Below are 26816 nucleotides of genomic sequence, written 5' to 3'. Positions count from 1 at the left end.
ACATACTCCAAAGCTTGGTAAAGGACAAAAGGACTGACTCTGTATTGGCATCCAATACCTCATTGCAGTTATTTGCCCCCGCAGACTTCCCTGGCTTTCTGATACCTCCGTCAGCTGGCGGACAGAGAGGTGGAAACTTGGGTATCAGCACTGGAAAATAAAAGCTGATGGGGTGAAATAGCACATCTTCAAGCGTGTATGCTGCAGACCAGAAGAACTTTTGTGGCTATTCCCAGTGACGCTGCTGAATCTGAGCCCAAGCAGCTCCTCAGTAAGGAAACTGCTTTGACAATGCACTGTGTACTTGAGCTGCCCCTCCACGATGGGAACCAGGTAACTGTTTTATTCCTCCTGGAAATGATCATGTATGTTTGTGAAGCTTTTCAGACACAGTAGCTCATTTTAAGGATACCATTGCATCGAGGGCCCTTGTCATTTTTCTGTGACTGGTGTATTTCTAATTCACTGAGATGCTTTGAAAATTCAATGTGTGAATTCATACCAGCTTCTTCCTAGCTATTAGTAGGTGATGCTACCCATGATCAAGATGGCCAACACAACAAGCACAACGCGGTCTGACCAATAGTGGACAAACCCAGTAAGGACACGACATCAATTCAAATCAACTGTCTGGCTGAAATCATCCCAAGTGCTGAGCAAGTGCCTAGTGAAACTAGCAAGAGGTCAAGTACAAGTTAATGTCAGGCTAACTTTCTACATCAGGACAATCTGGATTCTGACTGGGAAGCTTGTCAAAGGTCTTGAGGACTAATTTTCTACATACAGTTGTCGTCCTCCAGGATCCCTCTAAGGCATTCATAGTCTCACCGATGGGAAAGAGATGGTCGAGGTATATTGTGAGAATGGCTGGATGAGCTGTGGAGCTGATCAGTGGTGATGAGGATGCAGTTTCCTTACTACAGCCATTGTATGGTGTTCCACAAAGATCAGTTATCGCTCTGGTCCTTTTCGGCACTTCTGATTTCTGAACAGCTTCAAATACATGGTGGGCCTTATTTTGCTAGCCATCTGCCACAACTGGAGCAGGACAGAGCTGTGAGAAGGCCGACCCCACCAAACTGTTGCTAGTGTTCAGATGAGATCTGACTGTTGGCCGAAGAAGATGTGAACTTACTGTAGAGCTCAGGCAATTCTAGGGAGCAGAAGGCGGCATTTCATTGTAACCGTGGATGACTTTCCTGAATTTTAAGTGTATTTATGTGATCTGTTGATTTGTTGGAGGTCTTCTTGGTGACTTCAGGTTTTTTCACAGCAGCCATCCTGTTCTATCATCTCTAGCTAAAGAGGAGATGTCATTCCATTGTGGCGGGTAATGACGTGTCCTCAGCTGTTTGCATCTCTGCCGTTCCCTGGACAGCACCAACATGAGGTACGTGGGCCAGAAGCCTTCAGTGTTTGGCAACTCCAGCTGGGACAGGACTTTACGGTCCATCTTCTCAGCAACAAGCTACTGCAAGTATTGGGTGCTGTCTGCTTGCTATGGGATCTTGAACCAAATTGTATGCCTTGGTCCTTATATTCAAGATACTGCCTGGCCTAGGTTCCTGCTGTGGGATGCAGGGTATGGCTGACAGTTGCTTAAAAACGTAGCATGTGTTTCCAAAATAAATCCTGCCTGTAGCATTCATGGTGGGGATTAGGTCAGAACTTTCTGAAGGGAAGGTACAAGACTATGCATTGAGCTCTCCTAGCATCGTTGCAGACCTTGTTGCCTTCTGTGCCAAGAGCCAGGCATCCTGAAATTTCTTTTGGTTTTGTTTTTTTTCCTCATGCCTCCTATAGGATAAATACACAGTAATCTGTCATATTAAAACAAACAAACGAAACCCCTAAAATTTGCACATCCACACTTCTTAGGAGCGTGTCCCTGCTCCTGGCTGTACCCTTCTGCGCCCTTCTTTGCCTTGGCTCTGGTACTTGCGTGGTATGCTGGTTCAGTCCGCTAACCCAGCAGAATACTTACCCAGCAAAAAAGGAGGCTGAATTTTGGGCTTTGTTTGTTTATTTTTTGTTAGGTTAGTGAACTGCCTTGGCCCCCAGAGGGGTCAGGTGAAGGCCGGAGCTGGGGTGTGGGAGGAAGTGGGATCGCATGGCCTGGAAGAGGTTGCAGCAAAAGGCTGGATTTGCTCAGCCACCTTTCCAGGCTGTTTTCTTGGTGCACCACAGGAAAGCGCTCAGACGCGGGGGCCAGGTGCAATGCGCGGGGCAGAGGGCACTGCAGGAGAATTTCTTTCAGCAGTGGCAGTTCTGGGGGTGAGTAGAAGCTTTCCCTATGGGGGTTATATTCACCCATTTGCTACTCAGCCCTCCGCTGCTTTCAAAACCATGCTGCGAGTGCTAAGACAAAACCTTCAACCCAGCTGTCTCTCAGCTACCAAAATATCTCCTTTGCCCCTTGACCAGCTGTCAAAACTTTCCTGGCCTTCCTAGAACAAGCGTCTTAGGGAATATTTTCCTTGGCCTATGAGAAATGGGAGGGATGCTCTGGAGATGACTAGCAGGACTGCGCATTCAATGCCAGGTGCCTGTCCTAAGCAAGCCTGTCCATTGGGGCTGCCGCCCCCCGTCTTTGTAATGCTCCCAGCTTGGCGTGCTCTGCAGGATGAGACTGTGGTTCGAGGGAGAAAGTATTTCAGAGCAAAAAATTGTGCAACTCCAGAGCCAAGAAAAAAGCCTTAATTATTCAACTAGTTTGAAACACTTTAAAGTATCCCTAAAAATAGGTGAGAGGGATGTTTGTCAGCTACAAAGAGATTATCCTGCAGTAGTATTGCTTGTCTTATTTTATGATGATGCTACAGAATACAGTCCCTCAGGTAGCCTCATTAATGTTTATGAATGAACTCCTTGTTTTATGCTTTTGGTTTTAGAAGGTAGAAATAGGGCGAGAGGCTAGTAAGACTGTTTTTGACCCTATAGGCTTTGGAAAGCCCAAGGACACGGGTGTAAGGTCTCTATAAGCCTCGGCAGTTCTGCGTGTGGATGACAATTGGATTTGGGCGCTCGCTAGACCAGCTGAGGTGTACCCTAAGGGAGAAATCCAGGCAGGACTTTGGCTAAAATCCTGGGTGAAATTCTACATGCTTCCCAGCGGATCTGTCAGCAGGAGGTTGGCACTCCTCTATGTCTCATCAGTCGTTTTGTTTTGATCTCTTCCGGCAAAGGCAACCTGTGGCCATATGTTGTTATAGCCATAAGCGCTTCCACAGGGCAGTATCTGGCAAACCCTGCTGCCTGTCAGCAGCTCAGCCCAGGGTGGAGGCTTCTTTTCACTATCTATTCCTTAAAGAGGGCAACTGTTTCTTCTGGCTATCGTAAAAGAAGGGTGGCAGTTACGCCCAGCCCATAACAGTACGCGGTGGTTTCTGAGTCTTACCGCTCCAGCCTTAAAATAACAGCTCTTTTTTCCGAGCCAACCAACAATTGTGGTCAGCCACTAATACCAGTTTAACCATTTGGCAGCTGCCCTATAGGAAATAGCTCTTTCAAGAGAGCCAAGGGAACCCTCGTCCCCTTGGCCCCAGAGCCACGCTGGGTTGGTTTCAGTCAGAAGGGCATGTTTACAGATTTCCTTGTGTACAGCCAGCCTCTGTAATAACAACCAAATCCTAGAAAGTTAATACCAGGCAAATGGTGGAAGTAGGTTAGAAATGGTAATTCGAGTTAATTGTTTTGGCACTTTATTTCATGAATGAGTGGGTAAAACTCTCTGATCCCCCCCTCACCCCCCAGCAAACAGGCAGGTTCTTGCTCCGTAGTTCCTTTTCCATCCATCGCGTGTTGGGACCGTCAGCGGAGTTTATTTGGGGCTCGGTTCCCTCCCTGTGATGCGCAGGAGTCACCGGCTCTGAAATCGCAATCGGACCCTTACGACTTCGGGGCAGAAGTTAGCAACGCGGGGCTGATGTAGGGGGCTGCCCTCCCCCCCGCCTCACCCCGGGATGCTGCCGTAGCGCTCCCCGGTCCCTTCCCGTGGCTCCGCACCTCCCCGCGGAGGCGGCTCCCCTCCTCCTCCCCCCCGCTCTCGCAGCGGATCCCCGACAGGCCCCCGCTCCGCCCATCACCGCGGACTCTCCGCTGAGGAAGCGGGGCTGAGGCTCAAGCGCCGCACCCCGCGCACAGCTCCGCTCCGCTCCGCGGAGAACGGGGCGATCGGTTCCCCCCCCCTCCAAGCAGCCGCAACCACGTGGCGAGGAAGAGTTTTCCCGGCCGGCGCCCGCGGGGCTCCCGCCCTCCCGCCCTCCCTCCGCGCCCGGGGGCGGCGGCTCCGCGGAGACTCCGCGGGGCACGCGCGACCCCCCTCCCGCCAACTTTCCTTCCCGCCCCCCCTCCACCCCTCGCAGCCCGCGCCGCCGAGCTCCCCTTTCCCCGGCGGGCGCTCGTTTTGAATGAATGACCTCACCCGCGCCGGCCAACCGCCGCGCTGCCTCGCTTAATATTCATGAGGCGGCGCGCCAATGAGCGGGCGAGGAGGTTGTTTTAAACGGCAGAGCCCCGCAGCCAATCAGGCCGCTCTCGTAGGCAGCCAACGCGAGGCTGAGCCGCGCCGCGCCGAGCCCCGCGTCGTGCCCTGCGCTCCAGCTCCTGTCCACACTACCGCGAACAATACAGGTACGTGCAGCCCCGCCGCAACTTTTCGGGGGGCGGCTGCCCCCTGCCCGCCCCGCCGCCGCCCCGCCCTGCCCCCGCGCCTTCGCCCCTCTGCTCTGCCTGCCCCGGGCTTTTTTTTTTTTTATTATTATTATTATATTTTTTTTTGTTTTCCTTTCCTTCCGTCCTCCGAGTTTTTTTTTTTTTTTAATTAAAAAAAAAAAAATCGGAAAAATCACCCAAAACTTTCTTCTCCCCCCCTCTTCTCCCTCGCAAGGGGATCGGCGGTGCCGGGGCAGATGCCGCGCGCAGCTGGCGGGGCGGCGGGCGAGGCGCAGCGTTTGCCCCCCGTCCCCTTCCCCTGCCCCGCCGGGAGCCCCCCCCCCCCCCCCCGGCCCCCGCCCGCGGCACGGAGGGGGCTACCTGTCCCCGGTGCAGCCCCGTTTCTCCGCGCCGGGCTCCCGTACCGCCGAGAGTAATATGGCTGGTGCAGCAACTACACCGGGACTAACTCCTCTTCTCCCCCGCATGGGCAGGGATTTTTCTCTGCCGCCTCCTAATGTCGCACGGCAAAACGCGCGGCGCCCTCGGCTTTTATTTGCCCCCTTCCCCCGGGTGGGCTCGGTGGGGCTGGCGGCGGTGGGAAAGTTGTCGGCCGTGCGCAATGCCGTGCCCGCTGTTTATTCTGCATTAATATGGCTGTCGCTTTAGCATCTGACAGGGATAAACCCTGCGCGCTGCGCCCGTCTGTCCCGGCGAAGCAGTTTTTTTCTCGCCGCCGCCGCTTCCAAACTCCCCCGATCCCTTCGCCTCTGCCTCCGCCGCTCTTCCCCTACCCGGGAAGGTGTCTCCGGCGGGGCTGCGCCCGCGGCGGGGCCCCGCATCGCCTCTTCCCCGCGCCGCGCCGCCCGTGCTGTGGGCATTAATATGGCTGGCGCTGGAGAGCCCCGGCGAAGGGAAGAAAGACGTGTAAGCGGCATAGGGATGGGGAGGGGGGTCGCGGCGGGGGAAATCTCCTTCCCGGCGCCCCGCAGGGGGCTCAAACCTTTCGCTTTCGCCCCGGCTCCTCTCTCCCCACCGCCCCGCGCCCTCGGTCGGGCGCCGGGGGGCCGCCCGGGGGCTCTCCGCACTCTTTTTTTTCTGGCGGCGCGGAGGAGCGTAGCGGCGGCGATAATGGCTGCACGGGAGCCTTTGTTAGAGAGCGCTGCGCTAGGCAGGGGCCGGGGCGGGGGGGGGGGGGGGGGGGGGCGGCGGTGGGGGAGCGCCTCCCGCCCGCGCCCCGGCCCCGCCGCCCCCGCCGCCCGGCGGGGGGCCGAGCGGGGAGCCCCTTCTCGGCGGGGGCGGCGTTTTGGCGGGGCCGGCGGCCGGGGGGCGGCGGGCGCGGGGGGCCGAGCGCGGCGGAGGCGGAGGGGGGGGGGGGGGAGAGCGCGGCTTTGTTCGGCGGCGCGGCGGCGGCGCCGGGAGAAGCCATCTTAGCGAGCGGGGCCGGCCCTGGGCGCGGAGCGCGGCCGCCGCCGCCGCCGCTCCCGCTTGCCGCTCGCCCCGGCCGCCCGGGGCCGGGCCGGAGCCCCGCTCCCCCGGTCGCCGCCCGGCCCCCCGGCGCCCCCCGCCCGCCGCCCCGCCGCATTTCAGGGGCAGTTTCTTTCATCAGGAGGCATTTCACAAAATGGAAGATGAATTATTGGCGTCTGGCGGAGCCGCCGCTGCCACCCCCCCCCCCCCTCTCTCCTCCGGCCCCGGCCCCGCCGCAGGTGCCCGCGCCCCCCGCGCCGCCGAGCCCGGCCGCCGCGGTGACCTTGGCGGGGGGGGGGGGGAGAAGATGGCGGGAGCGGAGCGGAGGGCCAGGCCGGCCGCGGCGGGCCGCTCGCCCCCAACTTCGGGAGCAGGCGGCGGCCCCGGCCCCCGGCTCCGCGTTCCTGCTTTATCCCCCGGTTCGGCGGGTTCGTCTCGCCGCCCGCCGGGAGCGGCCGGGGAGGGAGAGGGCGGCTGAAAGCCGCTCCTGCCGCACACGGGGCGGGGGGGGGGGGGAGGTTAATAGGCGCAATTAAATATTAACGCCGTGCTAATAAAAATTAAATTTTCAAACGCTTGAGGAGCCGTAAATAGGAAATATTGCTGCGGGATTTTTTTTTTTTTTTTTTTCGGAGGGGGAAAAAAAAAATTAATACGGAAGAGGAGGGAAGAAATACAGCCCAAAAGTTAGCATCGTCCTCTCGGTGACTTGCTAATCACATCTTTGCACTGACCACTTCGCCTCCGAACATGTGTCACTTGGTGGAGCAAGAGCAAGCGCTGCTCACCTCTCGGAGCTCCACGGGTCCTATTGTGTTTAAAACTAGCCTTGATTTGCACACCTTCTTCTTCTATATAAAAGGTTATTGCACTTTTGCCAGGGGGGGAATAATCCGTCCTGCCTTTTTACCTGGAGAGCAGCCGCTAACATGTGAACTCCCAGCTACCGAAGGGCGAAGTTGTAGCCTGGCACTGTGCATGCCACTCAAGCCCCAGTGTGGTCGCCAACCAAAACAAATACTTTATATTAGTTCATATATAACTCTTAATGGGCAGAAGTATGTGTATTTAATAGCCTGTCTCCAGTCTTTGGATGTGATATAAAGACACATCCGTGTAAAACTTAAATCCAGTCATCCGTTTCACTTGCCTCAAATCTGCAACCCAAGTGTCAAGGAAGAATAATTTAAGTCTCCGTATTGGGGACGGCAAGAGGCGTTGCAGGGAAGAAGGGTACATGTTACTGGTGGGACACGACTTCAGGGGATGGTGGTGTCTGTGTGTATATTTAAATACGTGCGCACCATATATGTATACACACGTACGCATACACATTCATCCGTGCATGGATTCGCCTGTTATTTTTTTTTCCCTTTTTCCCTCTTCCCTACAGAGTCAAGATGGCTAAAGGCGATCCGAAGAAGCCCAAGGGCAAGATGTCTGCCTATGCCTTCTTTGTGCAGACGTGCCGTGAGGAACATAAGAAAAAGAACCCAGAGGTTCCAGTCAACTTTGCAGAGTTTTCCAAGAAGTGCTCGGAGAGGTGGAAGGTACCTTAATTTGTGGCTTCCCGAAGGGATAACTTCCTACGGCATCTGCTACGATGACGTGCCTGTGTCTGAACGCAAAGGGAGCTGGTGCTGTTTTCGTCTGTGGGCCGTTCCTGGCAGGGCGTCCCGGCCATTGACTGGGTGCTGCTGACTCCCGTAATGATCGTGAAGGCTTCAGCCCAGTGTATATGCCCGTTTAGGTGCTTCCCAGGCAGCCTGGCCTTTTTTCCTGTTCCCGAGCAGCGCCCTTCAGCAGTTCCCTCCCTCCGGGCCTGTGTCCTCGAGAAGGACTCTGGCTGTGCTTGTCCCATTCCCACTGCCTCCCTCTCACCGAGTACGCCAGCTGTGGCTGCGGTCCCCGGTACAGGACCTTCGTCCCCAAGGTGGTCCAGTTAGAAAACAAACAAATTCTGAAACTCCCCTATCGAGTCGGTATGTGTCGGCTTGTTTACTTAAAGTTTGCCAGCTATTGAACAGTTGGGTAATCGCAGGTTCGGTGTCTTGTTTTTTGGTTTTTTAGACCATGTCAAGCAAGGAGAAGGCTAAATTTGATGAAATGGCAAAGGCTGATAAGGTACGATATGATAGAGAAATGAAGGACTATGGACCAGCTAAGGGTGGCAAGAAGAAGAAGGACCCCAACGCCCCGAAACGACCACCGTAAGTAACTTTGAGACCTTAAATGCACAAGTATTTTGGTTTGTTTTCATGCCCCGTAACACAGCTGATAGGTTTCCATAAAGGAAGTAGATGGGGTATATTGTTGGTATAGCAGTATTGGTAATATTCATAGCTTACTGATACTGTCTTGTAAATCTTCTAGGCAGCTTGTAATCTTGAGCATGTAGAGCACTAACAGGAATTGTCAGTACTTGGTACCCTTAAGCTCGTAGTGATGGAAGACATGGAAATGACCAGGTCACGGTGAGACTTGTGTATCTAAGATGAAATTGGGTGGGGGAGGATAGACAACACTTGATTAAAAACAGCATTGGGTGAAGGCTGCAGGTCTGGGCCTCAGTAAAATCAAAACGTGTTTGGTTTTGTGGCTTGGTTTTTTCTGTTTGGTTTTGTTTTTCTGGGTGGCTTTTTTAAGTTAAAAGTATTTCTAGTTAGTGCGTGAGCGCATGTGTGAATGTTGCGGGTGAGGGACGGAGGAAGGGGGTGCTCCCTCGGCGTGCTGCTGCGGTGCTGACTGTCCTCTGGTGCTTCTCCCCAAGGTCTGGCTTCTTCCTCTTCTGTTCAGAGTTCCGCCCCAAGATCAAGTCCACAAACCCTGGCATATCCATCGGGGACGTAGCAAAGAAACTGGGCGAAATGTGGAACAATCTCAGTGATGGCGAAAAGCAGCCTTATAATAACAAGGCAGCTAAACTGAAGGAGAAGTACGAGAAGGTAAGGCTAGTTTTCACTTGTGCCTCTTCCATACCGGCTCTTGTGTTGTTGTGTTTCTGGAACATAGACCCAGCTAAGGTGGCCCCAGCGTAGCGAGCATCTCCAGCTGACAGACCTGTTCTCGTCGCGCTGCGTGCTATCTCGCTGAACTTTGCGTACGTCGGGACAGAGTAGGTTAGAGAGCCGCAGGCGGATTCCGGTGAGGAGGGAGAGCTTTCCCCCACTGATGCGCAGCCGCGGCTGCTCGTGTTGCTCCGGCAAAGGGTTGGCTGTGCTGTTAAAGGAGCTTTGTCCCGTTAGCAGGAAACTTTTAAGAGAGGCTGGGTTCTCTTCTCCTCCTCAAAGAAATAACCATGAATGCAGGGTTTGAGGCCTCCGTCGTCTGGAGGCAGTCGAGTACGCTTAGGTGTCTGCGTAGCTGTGTGCTGTAACGCTGGCCGTCGCCCCTTTTGGGGTGCAGCTGTGGAAGACCGGTCCCTTTACGTTAACGCCCGCTGCTGTACAAATGCTGTATGTGTTTGCTGCTTAGAGCAAATTAAGACATCCCCTTGACTTTGCAGGATGTTGCAGACTACAAGTCTAAAGGAAAGTTTGATGGCGCAAAGGGAGCAGCAACCAAAGCTGCTCGGAAAAAGGTAGAGGAAGAAGACGAAGAGGAGGAGGAGGATGAAGAAGAGGAGGATGAAGATGATGATGATGAATAAAACTGTACAATACTTGTCTCCATGTGAATACCATAGAGTAGGGGAAACACCATAAATGAAGCACCTCTTATTTGAGATGGTGTCTCTTGCCCTTATTAGGCTTAATTAAAAAAAAATTTGGATTCCGATCGCGTTGTAGTTTCTAAAAGTGCTCTAGAAATTGTAACTGGTTTACATGAAGTGGCCATGGGTGTAGTGAGCACCCTGAAACTGTATCAAAGTTGTACATATTTCCAAACATTTTTAAAATGAAAAGGCGCTCTAGTGTTCTCCTAACTCTGTGCACTTTGCTGTTGGTGTAACAAAGCATTTAAAAATGTTTCAAGCATTTTTTTAATTTGTAAGGTGGTGTTACTATATGGTTATTGGCTAGAAAATCCTGGGTTATAAACTGTACATATCTATAGTTTGTAAAAACTAGACAGATTCTTGTGGTACATGCTTAGAGTTATGATGCCTTAGAGGAGCAGTGATTACTTGGAAAGGCTGTACGTTCCCCGGGGTGCCATGGCCCAAAGCATGCACTGTGAGGGTAGATCTATTTACACTACAGTGGGCGTCCATTTAGCTTAAAGTTGTCTTTCTGTATATAGTGAAATAGCATTCTGCTGCCATTCTTAGTTGTGGAAGGGGGTTCAGCTGGCATGAGAAGTGTATGGATTTTTTTAGTTAAGTGCGGTAGTTTTTAAACTGAAAACTGTAGACATCTCTTCATCGTCAACTAAGTGAAGAGCCAGTGCAGCAACTGAAGTTCAAAAACACTCTGTACTTAAACGAATTTGCAACGTTCTGTTTTTTTTGTATGTTTAGAATGCTGAAATGTTTTTGAAGCAAAATAAACAGTATTACATTTTTAAAACTGTTCTTGACAACACTCTAAATTTCTGGTTTAAAAGGATCTTAACAACAGCAAGAGGTTCATTTTGAAGTCTGTGGCATCCCTCAGGGCTGGTGACTTAGGAAACATTCTGACTCAAGGATTTAAAAAAAAAATATATAAAAAAAAAAATAAATGGTGGCCAGCCAAAACTGGCTGAATTGAAAGAGATGGCTGCTCCAGCTAATATGCAATCGTAACTGTTTATGGCTGAGTGGCATAAGATGCTATGCAAGTTTGAACTTTATTACTTGAACTTGGGAGCCTAAATGAACATTCATGACGTAATTGTTTGTTTGTGTGTGTATATAGCAGCATTCAGAGATGCAGAGAAAGGTAGGTGGCTAGGAATGAGGCTGACACCATGGAATAAGTATAAAAGCATAGTTTGGATTTTTTTTTTCAGTTGTGTTGGGTAAATTTATAGCCCAAATGCATTGCTGTACATATTAAAATGTGCCTTTTTTGTCCTGTGTTAAACTGTTTCAGACTTGTGGTTTTTTCTAGCATCTTGGTTCATGGCAGGAGCCGGGCGCCTAGTCTAACTCCCTGCTGAAGTAGGAGCGTGGCACAGGTACTTAGTCTGTGTCCTTTCTCTAATGACACAAGTTTTAATAGGACTTGGCTGCTGCGAGGTGGGTTGGGGGAGCAACGCAGGTCTCTTTCCCCTTTGGTGACCAGCTGGCCGCGTCGCAGTCTTACCGTCTTTCCAAATCCAAGCCGGGGATGTTTCGCAGCCTTTGGAAGGGAATGGTAATACATGGTCTCTAGCTGGCGACTCTAACCTCATTTTTCCTTAGCACGGAAACTGCATGAACTGGGAAAACTATAGCAGCGCCTCTCTACCCTTGAATTCCTTCCTTGTGCTGGCTGTAGTTAGCAGTCAGTGTTTGCCTGGCAGCGAGGAGGAGACGGGGGTGTGAGGATACTTGCATTGATAGCAGGTCAAAGTTGTGGGCTGCTGCGTGCAGTTGACTTAAGAGGACCGGGTAACTCATTAGTGTAAACTGTGGGTACGGGCTGCTGCCGCCGCTTCATTTGAGCCAGACTGCAGATTAATGAGGGCCAGGCTTACAGGCAGTAACGACTTCTGATGTGGATAAAACTGCTTCGTTGCCTAACTGGGTAGCACATCTGGCTTCCTGTGACTTCTCAACAACCGTAGTATCTTGGCAGAACAGTCTGATCTAGTGTGGAGATGGACTAGAACCTGAAAGCAGAACCAAGTGTCAGATGAAGCAAGCTAATAAACTTCTATGAAACGTAGTAACACGTAGCAACTTTTTTTAAGGTGAAGGTACAGTTGGACCACTTAGACGTACTTCTATAATTGCTTAATTATGGCAGTTCTGAGTGACTTTAATGTGCAAAAAACCAAGTGTGAAATTGGCCCCCATTTTATGGGAAGCTGCATTTTAAAAGCCTCAATAAAGCTGCATCTGGAAAAGAAATAGGTACCTTTTGTATTTGCTACCCTTTCCGCACACCTTCTGATGCGAGGGAGAAGATGACTGGAGATTCCAGCACGTGGAAATTTGATGGGGAAGTGGTGGAGCAGAAGAGAAAAGTGATGGCATCGTTTCAGGAGCTGTAATACTGTTTCTATTGTCTAGTTGGCAAAATCTCCCCTTAGCCACATATGGGAATTAGTGTAGATCACTGCTGTGCAAATCGAGCTTGGCTTTGAATTAACTGCTAGTGAGCTGAGCCCCTATTGATAGTATTAGCAAATAAGAACTAGAGCTGACACCTCTTTGTCTTTGTTGTATTGGAAATCTATCGAGTTGCAGGGCTTGATTAAGGTCTTGGATCTTATGGTGCACTACCTATTCCTGCTCTGCAAATTTCTAAAATATGGCATGCCTTGGGGATGCTGCTCAATACAACGCTAGTGCAGGACTCTGGGGACTCAAATTTGGATATTGCAGATGTAGTGAGGATGTTTCTTCCCCCACTACTCTGCCATTGATAATATCGTAGTGTGAATGTAATAGAAATAACACATGATTTCCGCCCCCACCACTGGTGTTTGTGTTCTGAGATGTCATCTCAAATATTGGGAACTGCTTAATTTCACCCAGCTCCGTTTTTTTGACAGAACACCCTCCGCATGCTCTTTCTCTCTACTTTGAAATGCTTGTGGTGTTTCAGAGCAGACGTTTCTGCTTTGAGCTGCTGTACAGCTAAAACTTCTAGTTCGACTTTAGTCCCAAGCCAAGCAGAGTAAATATGACTCTTATTAACTCCATTATATGTAGAGAAGGGTAATGATAAAATAGATTTGGGGAAAGGGAGGGGAGGGGTGAAGAGAGACTCTCCTCGCCTGAATTTGACAGAGCTGACTGCGAGACTGCTTGCCTTCCCAAAATGCAAAATGTAATCTGTTGCATCGCCCGAGGGGCTCAGCTAAGAAAAAGGAACGGTGCTGGTACTGGAGCTGTTAAAGCCTGCTCGCTGCTCTGGGGAGGCAGAGGATGGCTCGACTGGATGGGGTGACCCCTCCGGATGCCTAAAACAGTGGCAGAGGTGTGAGAGCTTTTGCTGGAGGGAAGGTATCTGCCGGTGCTGATGTGGGGCAGAGCCGGGCAGGGTGCTGCCCACCAGCCCTGACCCACGTCGCGCAGGTCGTGTCCCGCGGTTGGTACCGTTTGATTTGCGCTCGGGACTGTACGTCGCCTTGAGAACACAGTTGCTACCAAAATGTACCGCATCCCTCTGAAATCAAACCAACCCGGGGGGGCGATGGGATGGATGAACGGGGCTGCCAAGCTGCTCTGTGCAAGCCAGAGCCTGCCTCTGCCAAACCCGAGCCCGGCAGTCTATTAGCAGGAGCCGGGGAGGCAGAGGAGCGATGCTCTCCCGCTGCTCCGTAGCCTATACGTTTCTAAATTCAGTTGAAACGTGATAAATATTTGGTGTGAGCCCTTAGACTAGAGGGGGGGCTCCGGGGAAGGGACTGCATGGGGGAAGCCCCACGGTGGGTGTGGGGTTAGCTCCCCACAAGCAGTCCCAAGGAAAACCGTGCTGCAGGATGGTTTCCTACCGTTCGTGTCAGCATCCTAATGCATCTGTGGGGAAGCAGTGCATTAATTTTTCTGTAATAAAATTAATTAAAAATCCTAGTCCAAATGCATATTGAATCAATTAGCAGCGAACGGCTGCAGCTCTAACAGAGGAAGGTGAGAGTCTGCTTTGGGGATCGTACTGGGGATACAGGCAGAGTCGAAACATCTCTCTTATCTGCTCCCTTTGAACGGCTGATTTTTATATAGTTTTATTCACTTCTAATAAACCCTGCAGGAACAGCAGTGAGGTGCGAGGGCTTCTGTTGGCTCTGGCGGTGGCAGGTGAATGGCTTTTTGCTTCCAGCCTCCAGCACAATTCTGGCAGCCGCCTCGAGTTTATGTTTTCCCTCTGCTCGCTCGGGCTCTTGTTCCATGGGCAGAGAAACATCCTCCAAATAAGCCCTCTTTGGCTGAGGGAAGCCGGGCTTGGACCTGGAGAAGTGGCTGGGATGGAACCTCCCCACTGGCTGTACTGGGGCGAGAGCAGGACGCTGCATTTACGGCCACGCTGCTATTTGCTTTCTGACAAGCCCCACACCCCCCTCTATCCATGTTAGCCCGAGCTCGCTCTATAAAAGATAACGGGAGGAACTGTGACAAGTGACATACTTATTTCTTTCTGCTAGGGCTGCACCACATTTTAATGCAATAAACTGAATTACAAAGTGCAGCTCCACTGCAAAACAAAGTGTGCTGGAGCCCCTGTTACCAAACTGATTGCTCTCTAAACAGGTTTCGGCTTGCAGTGGAGAAGGGACCGAATAACCAGCGTGCCTGATGGGGGGCTTTGTGCCCTGCGAGGTGTCTTTATCCCCGTTTGGCAGGCTGGGCTCCGGTGGGAGCGCGGTGTGTGCCTGCCCCTGCCTGGGCAGCGCTTGGCGACCTGTGTTCAAAGCGCTCTGCAAACATCTCATCCTTCCGATAGGTCTGATAATTACACGCTAAAGCTGGCTGCGGGTGAGGGGTGGCTCCTCGCCTGTGCTAGCGGTCTTGGTTGGAGTTGCCTGCTGCTAAGACCTCTTCCCTGAGCACCCTCCTGCACCTGGATCCCTAAATTAGGCAGGAGGAAGCGGCCGCAGCCCTGCCTGAGCTGACAGCTCTGTCTCCCAGGTGGCGAGTGCCTCCTCCTCTTCTTCCTGGACGTGACACAGCCTCCCAGAAACGCTTATGAAGTAGCTAAATCAGGGTTAGTCTTTCTGTTAAGCCGGAGCAGAGACGGCAAGCGACCTCCCTGGGACTGGGAAGCCTGGGCGTTGCGTGGAGCAGCAAACTGCCGCTGTGGTGGGGTTAAGACCTTTGGAGGCTGGGATGTGTAAAAGCAAATTTTTATCTTGTTGATGTTGAGAGGTGAAAATGCATTAACCGTGGTAAGGGGATGCCTGTCCTGTAACTGTGTCCCCTGACGCATCTGACTTCATGTCCCTGGCTGAATCCAGCAGCCAGGAAAATCACAGCTGGGAACCAAGCCTTGCTGTGGGACCGGGTGTTTTGATGGTGTTTGCAGCTGACTTTTGAGCCCCTGAAGTGCAGAGTACCGCTGCTCTGCCCCTGTACCTGCCAGCTCGTCTTGCTGCTGGCTGGGAGCTCCCTGCCAAGATGCCCAAGGTGCAGGAGCAGCCCCTCTGCTGTAGCCGAGCCTGTGTAAGGAGAGAGGCAGGTAGGATGCTCCAAGTGATAACAGTTGCTTATTCTTCCCAGCCGCTCTCCTCGTAAAGCTCCCTCTGGTATTTCAAGTCAGAAAAATGCTCTTTGTAAAATATTAATCAAACATGGCCTGGCTTTGTTGTTGTAAGAACTTATTACTTGTAAGTGTTTTTAACTGCTTCTTTGGAGCTTAAGATTTGCTTTATGTTAGTTTAGAAAATTAGTACATGTAGAAGAGCGAAGTGGTTTGAGGGATTGCTTGAGACAAATGCCTCTTGCCCGCTGCTAATTACTGTGTGATTGCTCTTTTACCGTGTGTTACCTGGGATGTACCAGCAATAATTCATGGTCTTGCAAAAGAGACTCGAGAAAGGTGGAAGCAGGAGCAATTTGGTCTCCGGTTTTCTTAAAAAATATGTTGGTCAATTTTGTTCTCTTTAGCTCTAGAGCTCGGGCTGGGGATCTTCCCTGGGCTTGGCTTCTGCAGTTATTAAAGGTATTGCTACCTGCAGCTCCTGGCAAAGGTTGCTCCCCAGTAACAGGGAGAGCAAAAGGAAACATGCGCTCGGTCTTCTATTGCTTTATTTTGTTGCTTCATATAGTAACCTAATTTTTGCAAGCTGCCGGGAGGTTTTTCAAACCAGGTTCAAAGATCAGGGTGTCAGTAAAAGTCTTAAAGAGAGCCCTTTCTTCCAAGGGCTTGCCTGGAAGTGGAATAAAACCTTACCAAATAGGGTTATCTAATTAAAGATCTCTCGCTCCTCACTGTTGCTCATGTTTCATTTGTTGGTGATTCCCCACCAGAGAGAGTTGTCTAGCAAAAAAATCAGCTAGACCAGAACCCTGAGGGCAACTTGCAGAAGGCCTTCGATGATTTTGAATGTAGGGGGACTTGGCCTTGTTTGTTTTCTGCTGTTCCTCGTGCGTCTCTGCAGTACATCGCTGTCTCCTCTTAGCCCTTTGCCTGGGGAGAAAGCAAAGGTGTCTCCTTTACAGGCTTAGCCCTTCAACTTTTCCATTAACGTGTGATTACTCATCTGTGGGGAGCACCAAGAAATACTCCTTCAGACCCAGAGAAGATCGCCCTTGACGCTCCTCATTTACTGGAAGGCGACCTCTTAAAAAGCCAACTCTCCCAACAGCGGTTTGGGCTGATCTTTCCAAATGTGACATGGAAAAAGCCCCTTGAGCCCCTTTTCTCTCTGTTCCCCCCCCCAACACTTAGTTCCAGGTGCTGTTTCACAGATGTCTCAGATTTAAAGACCCTTTTCTTCACCTGTTCCGTTTCCTCCTCTTGTCCCATTCCCTGCGCCAGCTCTCCCTCTGCCCAGCAAAGCAGCCACGGTCAGCAGATCGGACCCGATGGCTTATTTGAGGTGGCGTAACTTACTCCTAAATTTGGGGAGCAGACTGCCCTGTGTTTTCCCTCTAGTCCGATGCTTTAGGGAAGACCTTCAGGCAGCGTGGGCTGTTGCTCTGCGTCACCTCGGAGCACCCACTGGTGCTGTTCCCCTCAGATTTTGCGCCCAAGGCAGCGCCGGGGCGAGGGTGGAGGCTCCGGCGATGCAAAATTTCGCCGCTGCTGGCCGGGAGCGTGCCGGACCGGCGGGCGCACGTGGAGCCGGGCGGTCGTGGTGGAGGTGGGAAGCGGGAGGCGGCTGAGGGATGCGGGTCTCCAGGTCTTGAGCAGACGGTATCCAGCCCGCAGGGTCTCTCTCTGTGTCGGGGACCATATGGTGCTGTATTTCACAGCTGGCCCTGTGAGATAAGGTTCGGCAGCTAGTACGGATGAAAGAGAACGGGGTGGTCTCAAAAATGTTTGCTGTTGCTGGTGCTCGGGTCTCTCGTGGAGATGGTTATGGCCAGTGGAATACATCGGGCCGTACCGTGGCCGTGCTGGGTTTTTCTGTCGCCTCCTTGTTGGGCTGGGCTGGGAACACCTTCTCGTGGCAGGGAGCAGGAACGGGCTGCTGTGGGGTGAGATAAGGTGTTAATTCACGTGCGGATGGGAAGGACCTTGGTGTATATTCTCATCCTGCGAACCGTGAGTTTCCCACCCTTCGGCGGTGCTCTGGTTGGATCTTTTCCCCGTTTACCCCCTTCCAGGCCGTGCTCAGGCACCGGCTCTCGCAGGAGGTGGCGAGGCTGTGCCGGAGCGCGTTGCAGAGCTGCCAGGCAACAGCCTCTCCCAAAGCAGAGCCGCAAATCTCCGCCAGCCGGAGCGGGATTGCCTCCGGCCCCGCAGCCCAAGGGAAGCGAGAGCCGCCTTCTCGCCACGGACACGCGGGTGCTCAGTCGCGGGGAGGGTCCCGTGGGGGAAGCTCACCCCAAAAAGGGCTCGGGGTGCCCGTGGCGGGAGAGGGGATCCTGCCGGAGGAGCCGCTGGTTTGCTAGAAGCCGTCTCTTAAATATGGACGTGATTATTTTTATTTATTTCTTTGCTTGCTCTGGAATCTTTGCATTTTTCCCTTAATCCTGGAGGAAAATCAGCGGTGCCCTCTGTGCATGTGACAAGGCTGTGCACAAACTCCCTTTGTGACTTCTTTCACAGGGGAGAAACACATTCAGGAAAAAGCAGGGCCCTGACAACAGGAATCAAGTGTTTCTAAATATGGACATCCCTTTTTGGACTAAAAAGTCTTTTTTGTACCATGCATATTTCCCCTGTTAATCATTTCCTTTTGTTCCTCACAAACTTTGGTCCTCCGATGTTATAGAAGGAATTATAGCCACTCTGTTTGTAAACTTTCCTTTACGATATGTGAACTGGCTTGTGTGTTAGTCGAATTTGCTGGGTTTTCTTTTTAATGCAGCTGGAAAGGCCAACACTCCAGTTACTCACCCTTGGCTTTTCCTTTTTTGTTTTTTTTTTTTAAAAAAAACAGTCATATTTGGCCTCAGCTCGTCTCGAAATATTGGGGATTTTACAGGCCATTGAGCTTTGCCTGGTCCTATTCACTGCTTTTGTGTTACACTAATTGGCTTGATAAAGAAGGGCCCGGGCTCTGTAAAGTGCTTCTCCTCCAAGGTGAAATGTGAGATGGAGGGGGGAAATATTCAGATGTTCACTAGCAGTTATGCTCGCTGGATAATCTGAATGCATCAGAAATGAGCTAGAGCTCAGACAAAGTAGGGGATTAGGAGTCTGAGATGGGTGAGTGGGGTGGACATCTGGAAGCCTGCTGTTTAGCTTGTCTGCTGGGGTGGGTTACGTCTTCTTTATATGGGTTATACGCGCGAAAATGAACAGCGCGCTGGGATTGCGGTTGCTCTCCGTGGATATATTGTGAAATAACAATTTCTGTTGTTATTTACGGAGCACCCCGCCCTCCCGAGCAGAGCTCTGCGTGTTCAACACGAGCTCGATCACCAGCGCAAGCAGCTCAGGAGAAGCTCGCCCTCTGAAGCTGGAGGGAGACGCTCGGGTGTTGTGGCACTGCTGGCACACACCGCGGCTGCCGGCTGCTTTGAGGTTTCGGGAAGAAACCTTGCACGGGGCCGTGGCCGGTGTTACGCAGGCGGCGGATGCTCGAGCCCTCCCTTGCACGGCGCTCGCTGCGTTTTTGGGCAGGTGCAGCTCTGCAGAGCTCGATAGGAAAGCAAACGCGGGGGAGAGGAGGAGAGAAACCAAACTCAGGGCTTGTGAACCCTTCCCGTGTGCGGATCCCGGTTCTCCCAAAGTTGAGCCCGTCGTTAGGGCACAGGGTCGCTTCTGCCGACGGGGTCGGCTTTACCCGCCCCATCCCGCTGTCCCCTGCCCAGCCCCTCGCCCTGTCCCCCTGCAGGCACGAGGACGTGGCTCGGGGCGCGGAGCCGTGGGTGGAATGGGGACAGATGCGTGGGGCGTTTTTCATTTGATGATGAAACGAGAGCTGAAAACTGCTTTTGCCTTTTTGAAAACACAGTATTGGAGAAGGAATTCCAAATATGCTGTGAACAGAAATAGCTAAATAGTGGTTTGTTTTGCTTTTGTGTTTCCCTCAAAAGTCATTTCTTCACCAGCCTCTCGCCGTGTGCTCAGTTTCTCCTCCTCCATCTCCAGCGCTTTGCTCATGTTTCCATCCCCTTCCCCGACAACCTGCCCTGGCAGCTTCAATTTTGGCTACAGCCGTAATGTGCCAAAACATGACTGCGCGCAGCCGCAGCCTGGCAGTGCTCCCACCAAATACCCAGTACTGCCTGAACAGCATCACATCTCCCCCGGGTGGGAAACATTGTGCTGAGCGAGCCGGCACCGAGGGGTTTGGGATAGGTGCCTTGTTCGGGTGGGCAGTGTATTTCTCACCCTACCCCATCTCCGTAAAACCAAAGTGAAACGGTTTAGCGGAAGGTAAAGAGGGGACCTCCAGGCACGACTGTCACCCTAAAGCAGATGCAAGAGCTTGATGGTGCTTTGGGTCATGCTTGGGATGATAAAAGCAAGGGGATTTTTAATTAAAAAAAAAATAAAAAAAATCAATCCTCAGAAGAGAGGCAGGTACCAGGGCAGCGGGGACCCGGGTAGGACATTAGTGAAGGGTGGTTGAAGGACACGTGCCCATTGCTGCCGGACGCGGTGCCCCAGGGAATTAAAAGCGGGACTGAGGAGTGAGCCCAGTGCAGCCGTGTGGCAGCATCCGCTGAAAGTGCTGACTTGGTGAAACGTGCCTGTGTCGTGTCAAAGATGTGCAAAATTTAGGGAGAGAAGGAAAGCGCCGAGTTTCCATTTTTTGTATTTGTGTGGGATGTTCTTGCTAGCGACGCACTTGCTAACCCGGACCATGGGCTTCTCAGCCGCACCGATGGCTGACGGCTCCTGCTGTGCTACCTTGTTTTGTGGTCTTTTTTTTGGCAAAACTGCCTTTTCTTTTTTTGGGGAGACCTGACAGGGGAGCAGAGCTGAGTCCCAGTGGGTACTGGCAGTGTTTTTCTTACTTTTTGGATGCCTTTGTGTCTTACTGGGGTTCAAACATGACACAAAGTCTTTACATTTTGCCCGTGTGAGCTTACGGAGCCGCTGCCGACAGCGATTTGTGCGTGCCAGGCGGTGAATGGACGCACAGGTAAAGCAGCTCCTTTGCTCGGTGCCAGCATACCGGAGAGCCTGCATCTTGGTCTGTGTTAGCAAGCAAATTTTGGCTGGAAAGGAGGAGGTTTGGAGAAGCGGTACAACTCCCCTGGGGTCACCCGTGGCCCCCCTGGGATGCCCAATCTCTGGAAGCGAGATACAAAATCCTTCTTTTTTTCTCTGAGGATGGGAGGAGGAGTGCATTTCTCCCCAAAAGCAGGGCCAGAAAAGCGTTTGTGTGCTGCAGGGGGACTTTAGGTTAGGAGACTTGTGTGATTTTACGCAGACTAAGCACAGTTAAGCATCACGGCCCCGATTCTTGCTCCGTTTTAATGCCATTTTTCAGAAGCTCCAGCAGCACGATGCGTTGGAACTGCCCTGTGCCCAGCGCTGCCCCGGGGGACTTGGGGGCTTTGGGAGACCCCAGGGCAGGGACAGGGAACACGGCAGCTCCCTGCTACCCCTCTGGGCTGCCAAAGCCTTTGCTGCGAGGTAGAGGGGTCCAGGTTTGGGGGAGGCAGCCCCGAGCACCGGGTCAGTCCTGACGGCTTCGGCGGGGGATGCGTCTGCAAACAGGAGCTGCTGGGAGTTTGCATTCCCCTTGGCCTCAGCCCTGAAGAAAGCCCAAAGCCTCAGTCAATAATAAGCTTATAAGACTGTAAATCTTGGTAATGAGAAAAACAGAAGACGGCATCTGCTCAACACGGTGGTACTGTGTATGGGCTGGTAAACAGCTATTGAAATGAGTTGCCCGTTATTGCAGGGGTTACAGCTGAAAAGCCCAATTTCCCTGCAGGGTCGGCAGGTTTCGCTGCCCCCAGCCCTTCGGAGCAGCTGCTGGAATCCTCTTGAGGCTGAGCATGGGGAGAGGTGACCTGTTGCCCGCCAGGGCCGGGTGCTTGCCCGCAGGCACGGCAGCCCCCGCTGCAAAACCAGAGGCGAGCTGCCATCATCCTGCGTGCACGGAGCCCGAGCCGGGCAATGAGACGGGACCGCCACAGCAGTCCTCTTGTCCTCCTCCTCCTGTGTCCCCTCCAACGCTTCCGTGCAATGGGTGCACTCGGAGATGTACAGGCTTTGGAGGGTGCTCTGCAGCAAACGAGGGTTGGGGTGAAAATGGGAGAATAGTTTCTTCTCTATCATGTCTTCAGAGATGCTGAAATGAGATGAGCTGATGGGCGACAGGCACCTGCGGATAATCAAGTTGTGCAGAGGGCAGCAAGAAGAGGAAGGTGCCGGGTCTTCATCTGGCATCCACTTGGACGAACCTGGTACCCATGGGGTGGGAGCTGGCAGTGGTCCCGGTCCCGTTGAAACTGCGTGAAGCCAGGTCTGCAAAACGGGGAGGAGGAGGAGGGGAGAGTTCAAGGGAAGGAATCTGCATATGGTGTGTAATGCTTTTATGAATTGGGTCTTTAATAATTTACATTACCAGTTTAATACTTTGAATACAAATTATCTTGCCCATATGCTGTGCTGACAAACATAAAAATGGAGTAATCAAAGCTGTAATAGCACTACAGCAAAAAGACATAAAATGCCACTAGAAGGCTTAGGATAAATTATTGCATGCACACACTAGCTCTATGGCTCCCTGGTGCCAAAGGATGCATTGCAATTTCTTCCTCAGACTTTGCATTTGGGCTTGAGGACTGGTGCAGTACCAGGAGCACCGTTGGAAATTCTGCGAGATGGGCAGCGTTTAACAAAGAGGAGGAAAGCAAAAAGGCTCAGACCTCTTTGCTAAACACCACAATTTAAATTCTGCTCTGGCGTTGCATGGGCTCGGAAGAAAATATAGCCCTCTTATTTGTAGGGAGCCCCCTTCTTCCTCCAGCGGGGTTATTTGCATGTATTATAAACTGCAGTGTTGGCTTGCCATCTTCAGGCAGCTGCCACACACTGCACAGCATCCCTGTGCATCCCTGTCCATCCCTGTGCTGCTTGGAGGTGGCAGGTCCAGCCTCGGTGCCGCAAGGGATGCCCGAGGGAGGATGCTCGCCGCAGCCTGGCACCGGCTGACCCAGGCAACGGGCAGCATCGGTCCAGGGAAAACACGAGTTTCGCCTCATCCCTCCTCGTACCTGTGCTTGCCCCCCTCTAACGCCCGAGCTCGGAGGGGCTGGAGGGGGTGGGAGAGGTTGAGGCAGCCCCAGGCCCTTGACGCTCCCTCCTGAACGCTCTCAAGCTGCGGTTTAGGTGCGAGGGCCCGGTATGGGTGGGCCTGGGAGCTCGTGGATGCTGCAGGTGACTTAGTGGTTTGCTTTTAGCAGCCTGGCATCTTTTGGGGCACGTGTGCGGGTATACGGGGCATCCCGAAGGGCGTGGGGCTCTGCAGCAAAATGAGCGGGTTCGCAGAGCAGAGACGCAAGTTATGCTCGCAGGGAAAAGCTGCTGTTTGTAGATGTCAGTAGACCTTGTATTGTAGCTTGTGGTGAAGTCTCTGCTTTCAAATACCAGTCTATTCATTGGTGCCGTATCGCAAAGGCATCCCCGCTACAAGCAATCTTTCACAGAAAGAGCCATTTAAGGCTCACATTTGCATACACTGAATTTCTCAGCTATCAAGGTTACTCCATGCTGTAATCCATTCTGTGCTTCTAATATGATCAGTGAAAAATGAGGCTTCTTCCCAAATAAACCATCAGCAGTGGAGGGAACGGTACTTTTCTGGAAGGCGTGAGGCTCTGGCAGCAGCAACGTCTTTCCCAAAAGGCAGAGGAATCGGCGCAGGCTCGTTCCGCGCTGCTGTGCTGCCTGAACTTACTGCCAGTTGCCCTGAGACCCAAACCCCTTGCTATAAATGAGTTTTTCCTGCCTTTGCTGCTCCCAGGATCTGCTGCCAGCTCTCTCCCCAGGATGCGGTGCCAGCGGCTAGGGTGTAGCGCACCCCAAAGGCTACGGTCACCCATCTTCGGCTCATCCATTAATGCACGTATCTCTGCACAAACACATCTCCCTAACGTGCTGAGGGGAGAGGAGCAGGTGCCAGTGTTTGGGATCCCGTGTCCCAGCGAGGTGGAGCACCCAGGGCTGCAGAAAGAGAGAGCACCCTCCTCCTGCCCACCCTGCCTGTCCCTGTGCTCCACCTTGCTCTGCTCCTCCTGCACCCCCGAAGCCTGGTTTTGTCTGTGAAAAGGAGGTTTTGGAGAAGCCCCAGGTGCTGCAGCCCCGCTCCATCCCCTGGCCCTGGGGAGCAGCCCCGCGGCAGAGCAACCCCGTTATTGCAGCCAGGCACGCCACGGCTCCAAAATCTTCGGTGCAAAGAGGTAGCCGGAGCTTCTTCTGCCAGGGGCGATGGGGGCTGCCTGGGTGGGCGAAGGGACCTGCATGAACCGGGATGGGGAGGTGCAGGTGGGCATCCAGCCCCCACTGGAAGAACTTTTCCTATTGCCAGATCTTCTGGAGAATAAGGCTCTCACTGATCCTTTTGCTCTGCAAATAAATTGGATGGATCAAGACCACAATGAGAAATATCCCCATCCTCATCCAGAGGGGGATTTTCAGCATAAAAGGCTTTATATGACTCATAAACTCTAACATTTATTTCTGCATGCGAGGTAAATATTTCCCCCTCTGAATGTCTAAGCAATGCAATTTTGTTTGAAGCCTCCATTTGTTTAAGTCTGGAGGTGACAATAATTCACCTGTTTTCCCTTCCCACGATTCCCCGAGCAATGGCGTAAGCCAAAATAGAGCGAACTCAGCTCCGGCTGTTTGTCACTTGTCAGCTCCCTCCCTCAAATACGCTCATATGAGCTTTGTCCTAGAGTTTACATTTGGGCACCTTCTGATCTCTAGCTGGTGGTAAATGGCCCCACGTTTTCCTGTTTAGAGGAAGAAATACAGTGTACCTGTATGCAGCCGCTGCCAGGGCAGGCAGGAAAGAGACATAACTTAATTTATCTCCAGATAAATCATGATTTCACAGCGATCTGCCTGCCACAGGCAGTTGAGAGTCCCATCTCCTTGGCACTGTAACAATACTTGTCACTCAACGTCCCAAAGAGACCCGCTCGTGGCCAGAGATCATGGATGACTGAGAAGACGCCTGGAGTTGTAAACACCATCAATCTGGAGGAAACGATCATGCCCGGGAGCCGGCATTGGGTAAGGATGTTTGAAGGCAGCATTTGCCTCTGCAGAGCATGGGATGTGCCCACGGGCCACGTGGATCCCCAGCCTCGGACCTCTCCTGGGTCTGTCGTCGCCCAAAGCTCCAGCAAACCCAGGGAGGAAAAGCGCTGCCTCTCCTCTTCCCCGGCAGGGCTCGGGTCCCTGAATTTGGAGGCTGGTAGCCCTTCGTTCAGCCCCCAGCCCCTCTGAAGGTGGGGGACCCAGGTAGGGGTTAGCTGCTGCGGGGCAGAGGCATCGGGGTTGTCCTTAACGCCCCGGCCGCTTTTGCTTTTCGAGGGAGATGGAAGAAGGATGCTCCTATTTCAGTGGTAGGTGCGGCTCCTGGGTGCTTTCTGCTGGAGGTTGTCACCAACGCTGCGAAGCTGTTCAGCTCGTGCCGGGGGGACAGAGAGCCCCGAACGTGGCCTTGTCGCTGCTTAAAGATGTCTTGTGCGGGAGCAATAGGCGGCTGCGTGCTCAAAGCCTGGCTGTGCCGCTGCCTGGCCGCGTGGCCGTGCGGAGCTGGCAGGGGTGCTGCCAGCATTCGTGCTGGGTGCCCCTCACCAGCCTCCAACGAGCAGGGTTCCTACTGGAGAGGGAGGCTGTTTTGAGAGAAGTGTTTGAATTTCATCCTTAGCTCCCCATCTTGCAGGCAGAGACCCTCAGCATGGGCAGAAAGCCCCCATCCCGCGCCAGCACGTCAGGTTTCGGAGAAGCCTTCCGCTGCAGTACGGGAGACTCGCTTTGCTTTCCATCCTTTTTGGTACCCCTCTGCCTTTACCGGCTTCGGTGGAATCACTTCTAATTTACAGTCACATGAAATCGGAAGCAGGCATCGCTCCTCCTGCCCCCTGCTCGCCCACTCTCCCCCAGGACTCTCCTGCTCGTCCCTGCCCATCCTTGAGGATAATGTCCTCGTCCAAGCCTAAACTCTATGCTAATGTGCACAGGCAGTTTCTTTTTCTGTCTGCCTCTTTCTTTCTTTTTCTCTTTTTTTTTAAAGGAAACAATCCAAAACTGCCATGTAGTGATGATGATATTATTGTTAGTAGTCATTTCTATTTCCATAGCTCCAAGAGGCAGCGAACAGAGTCCCACTGGGTTAAATGCAGCATGTGCTATAACAAAAAGACAGCCTGGGTGCCAAAGAACTTGCAATCTTTTTCTTAATGTAAGGAATGTAAAATTAAGATTACTACAGCAACATCTTGCTCACACTGCATACAGATAGGATTTGTTGGTCTTTCTTTATATATATGTGTGTGTGTGTATGCGTATATATATGTAACACATATACAAACCCTAAATATCTCTGGCAACTTTTTCCATTGTTGAATTTAGATTTAATTTCAAGCTCTCTGGTTGTCTCAGATCTGTATTGCTCCTTAAGATTTGCATCCAGCTTTCCTTCACCAAGCCTTGCCTTCTGCTTTGGGCTCTGTTGTGCATGCTGCATGCTGGGCTCGAGTCTCCTCCACCTGGGGAGAGTGTTCGGCCCCCGGCCAGGAGCAGGGACAAACCCTGACCGGGGGGTTCATTTTAAATGTATACAGTCCTGTTAAACTTCGTAACTGACTTAACATCTCCAAATTTGCTTTCTTCAGTCAGATTTTAGGAGAGCGGGGTGAACCTGAGACATGCAAATCCCTCTTTTCTCTTCCCATCTCTCTTCTCTCAAGTTATTAGTTCAACTTTAAATGAGATTTCATATGAGTTATGAACCGCAGCTCTCACTTCTCCTCCGTGACTGAATAAAACCTGGGCCCAGAAATCCCTGCGGGAAGGGCAGAGCACACCCAGGAGCCGGGAGCCGAGCGAAAGGCAGCAGGAGGACGGGTGCACCTACAGTTCAGTGTCACTTAAATTCTCCAGGAAAGCGGGACGAATTCAAGCACAATTTTCACCTTGTCGCAGAGGTAAGTGGAGGTACTGATAAAGAAGTGTTTAACATTGCCAGATCCGAGGAGCTGTCTTTGCTTACCAGCCTACAATCGGGTAGGAGGGGAAAAACCAGGCACCAAACTGTGCTAAAGAGATCTGAAGGGTATTGCTCTCCGCCAGAGAAAGATGTGTCAGAGGGATACCCATTTCTCAGGGGAAGCAGGAGGAACTTGTGGCTTGTTTGTAACAGCTTTGAGGCTGTGGAGCTGAATGTGCACAGTTGGAGGGCTGCTGGATTTGCTGTTTTGAGACCAGACTGTAATGGAGATCTGAGAACCAAAACTGAAAACGTCTGCTGGCAGGTCTGGATGGAGAAGCTGGAAAGCAGCCTGAAGTTGCCAGCTGCAGATTTTC

The 26816-nt window shown here is 52.3% G+C and overlaps 1 protein-coding gene across 1 annotated transcript; it reads left to right on the top strand.

Annotated features, from left to right (window-relative positions):
• Positions 1 to 4463: 4463 nt before the first annotated feature.
• Positions 4464 to 10631, top strand: HMGB3 (high mobility group box 3). Its single transcript, XM_075053990.1, is given in 6 exon segments — positions 4464 to 4565; positions 4568 to 4632; positions 7517 to 7673; positions 8194 to 8333; positions 8894 to 9068; positions 9629 to 10631. Coding segments are annotated over 6 exon segments (768 nt in total). The 5' UTR covers positions 4464 to 4478; the 3' UTR covers positions 9773 to 10631.
• The last annotated feature ends 16185 nt before the right edge of the window (positions 10632 to 26816 follow it).

This window comes from Buteo buteo, chromosome 22, assembly GCF_964188355.1.
Source record: "Buteo buteo chromosome 22, bButBut1.hap1.1, whole genome shotgun sequence".
NCBI lineage: Eukaryota > Metazoa > Chordata > Aves > Accipitriformes > Accipitridae > Buteo > Buteo buteo.
This window is presented reverse-complemented; position numbering and strand designations above follow the sequence as displayed.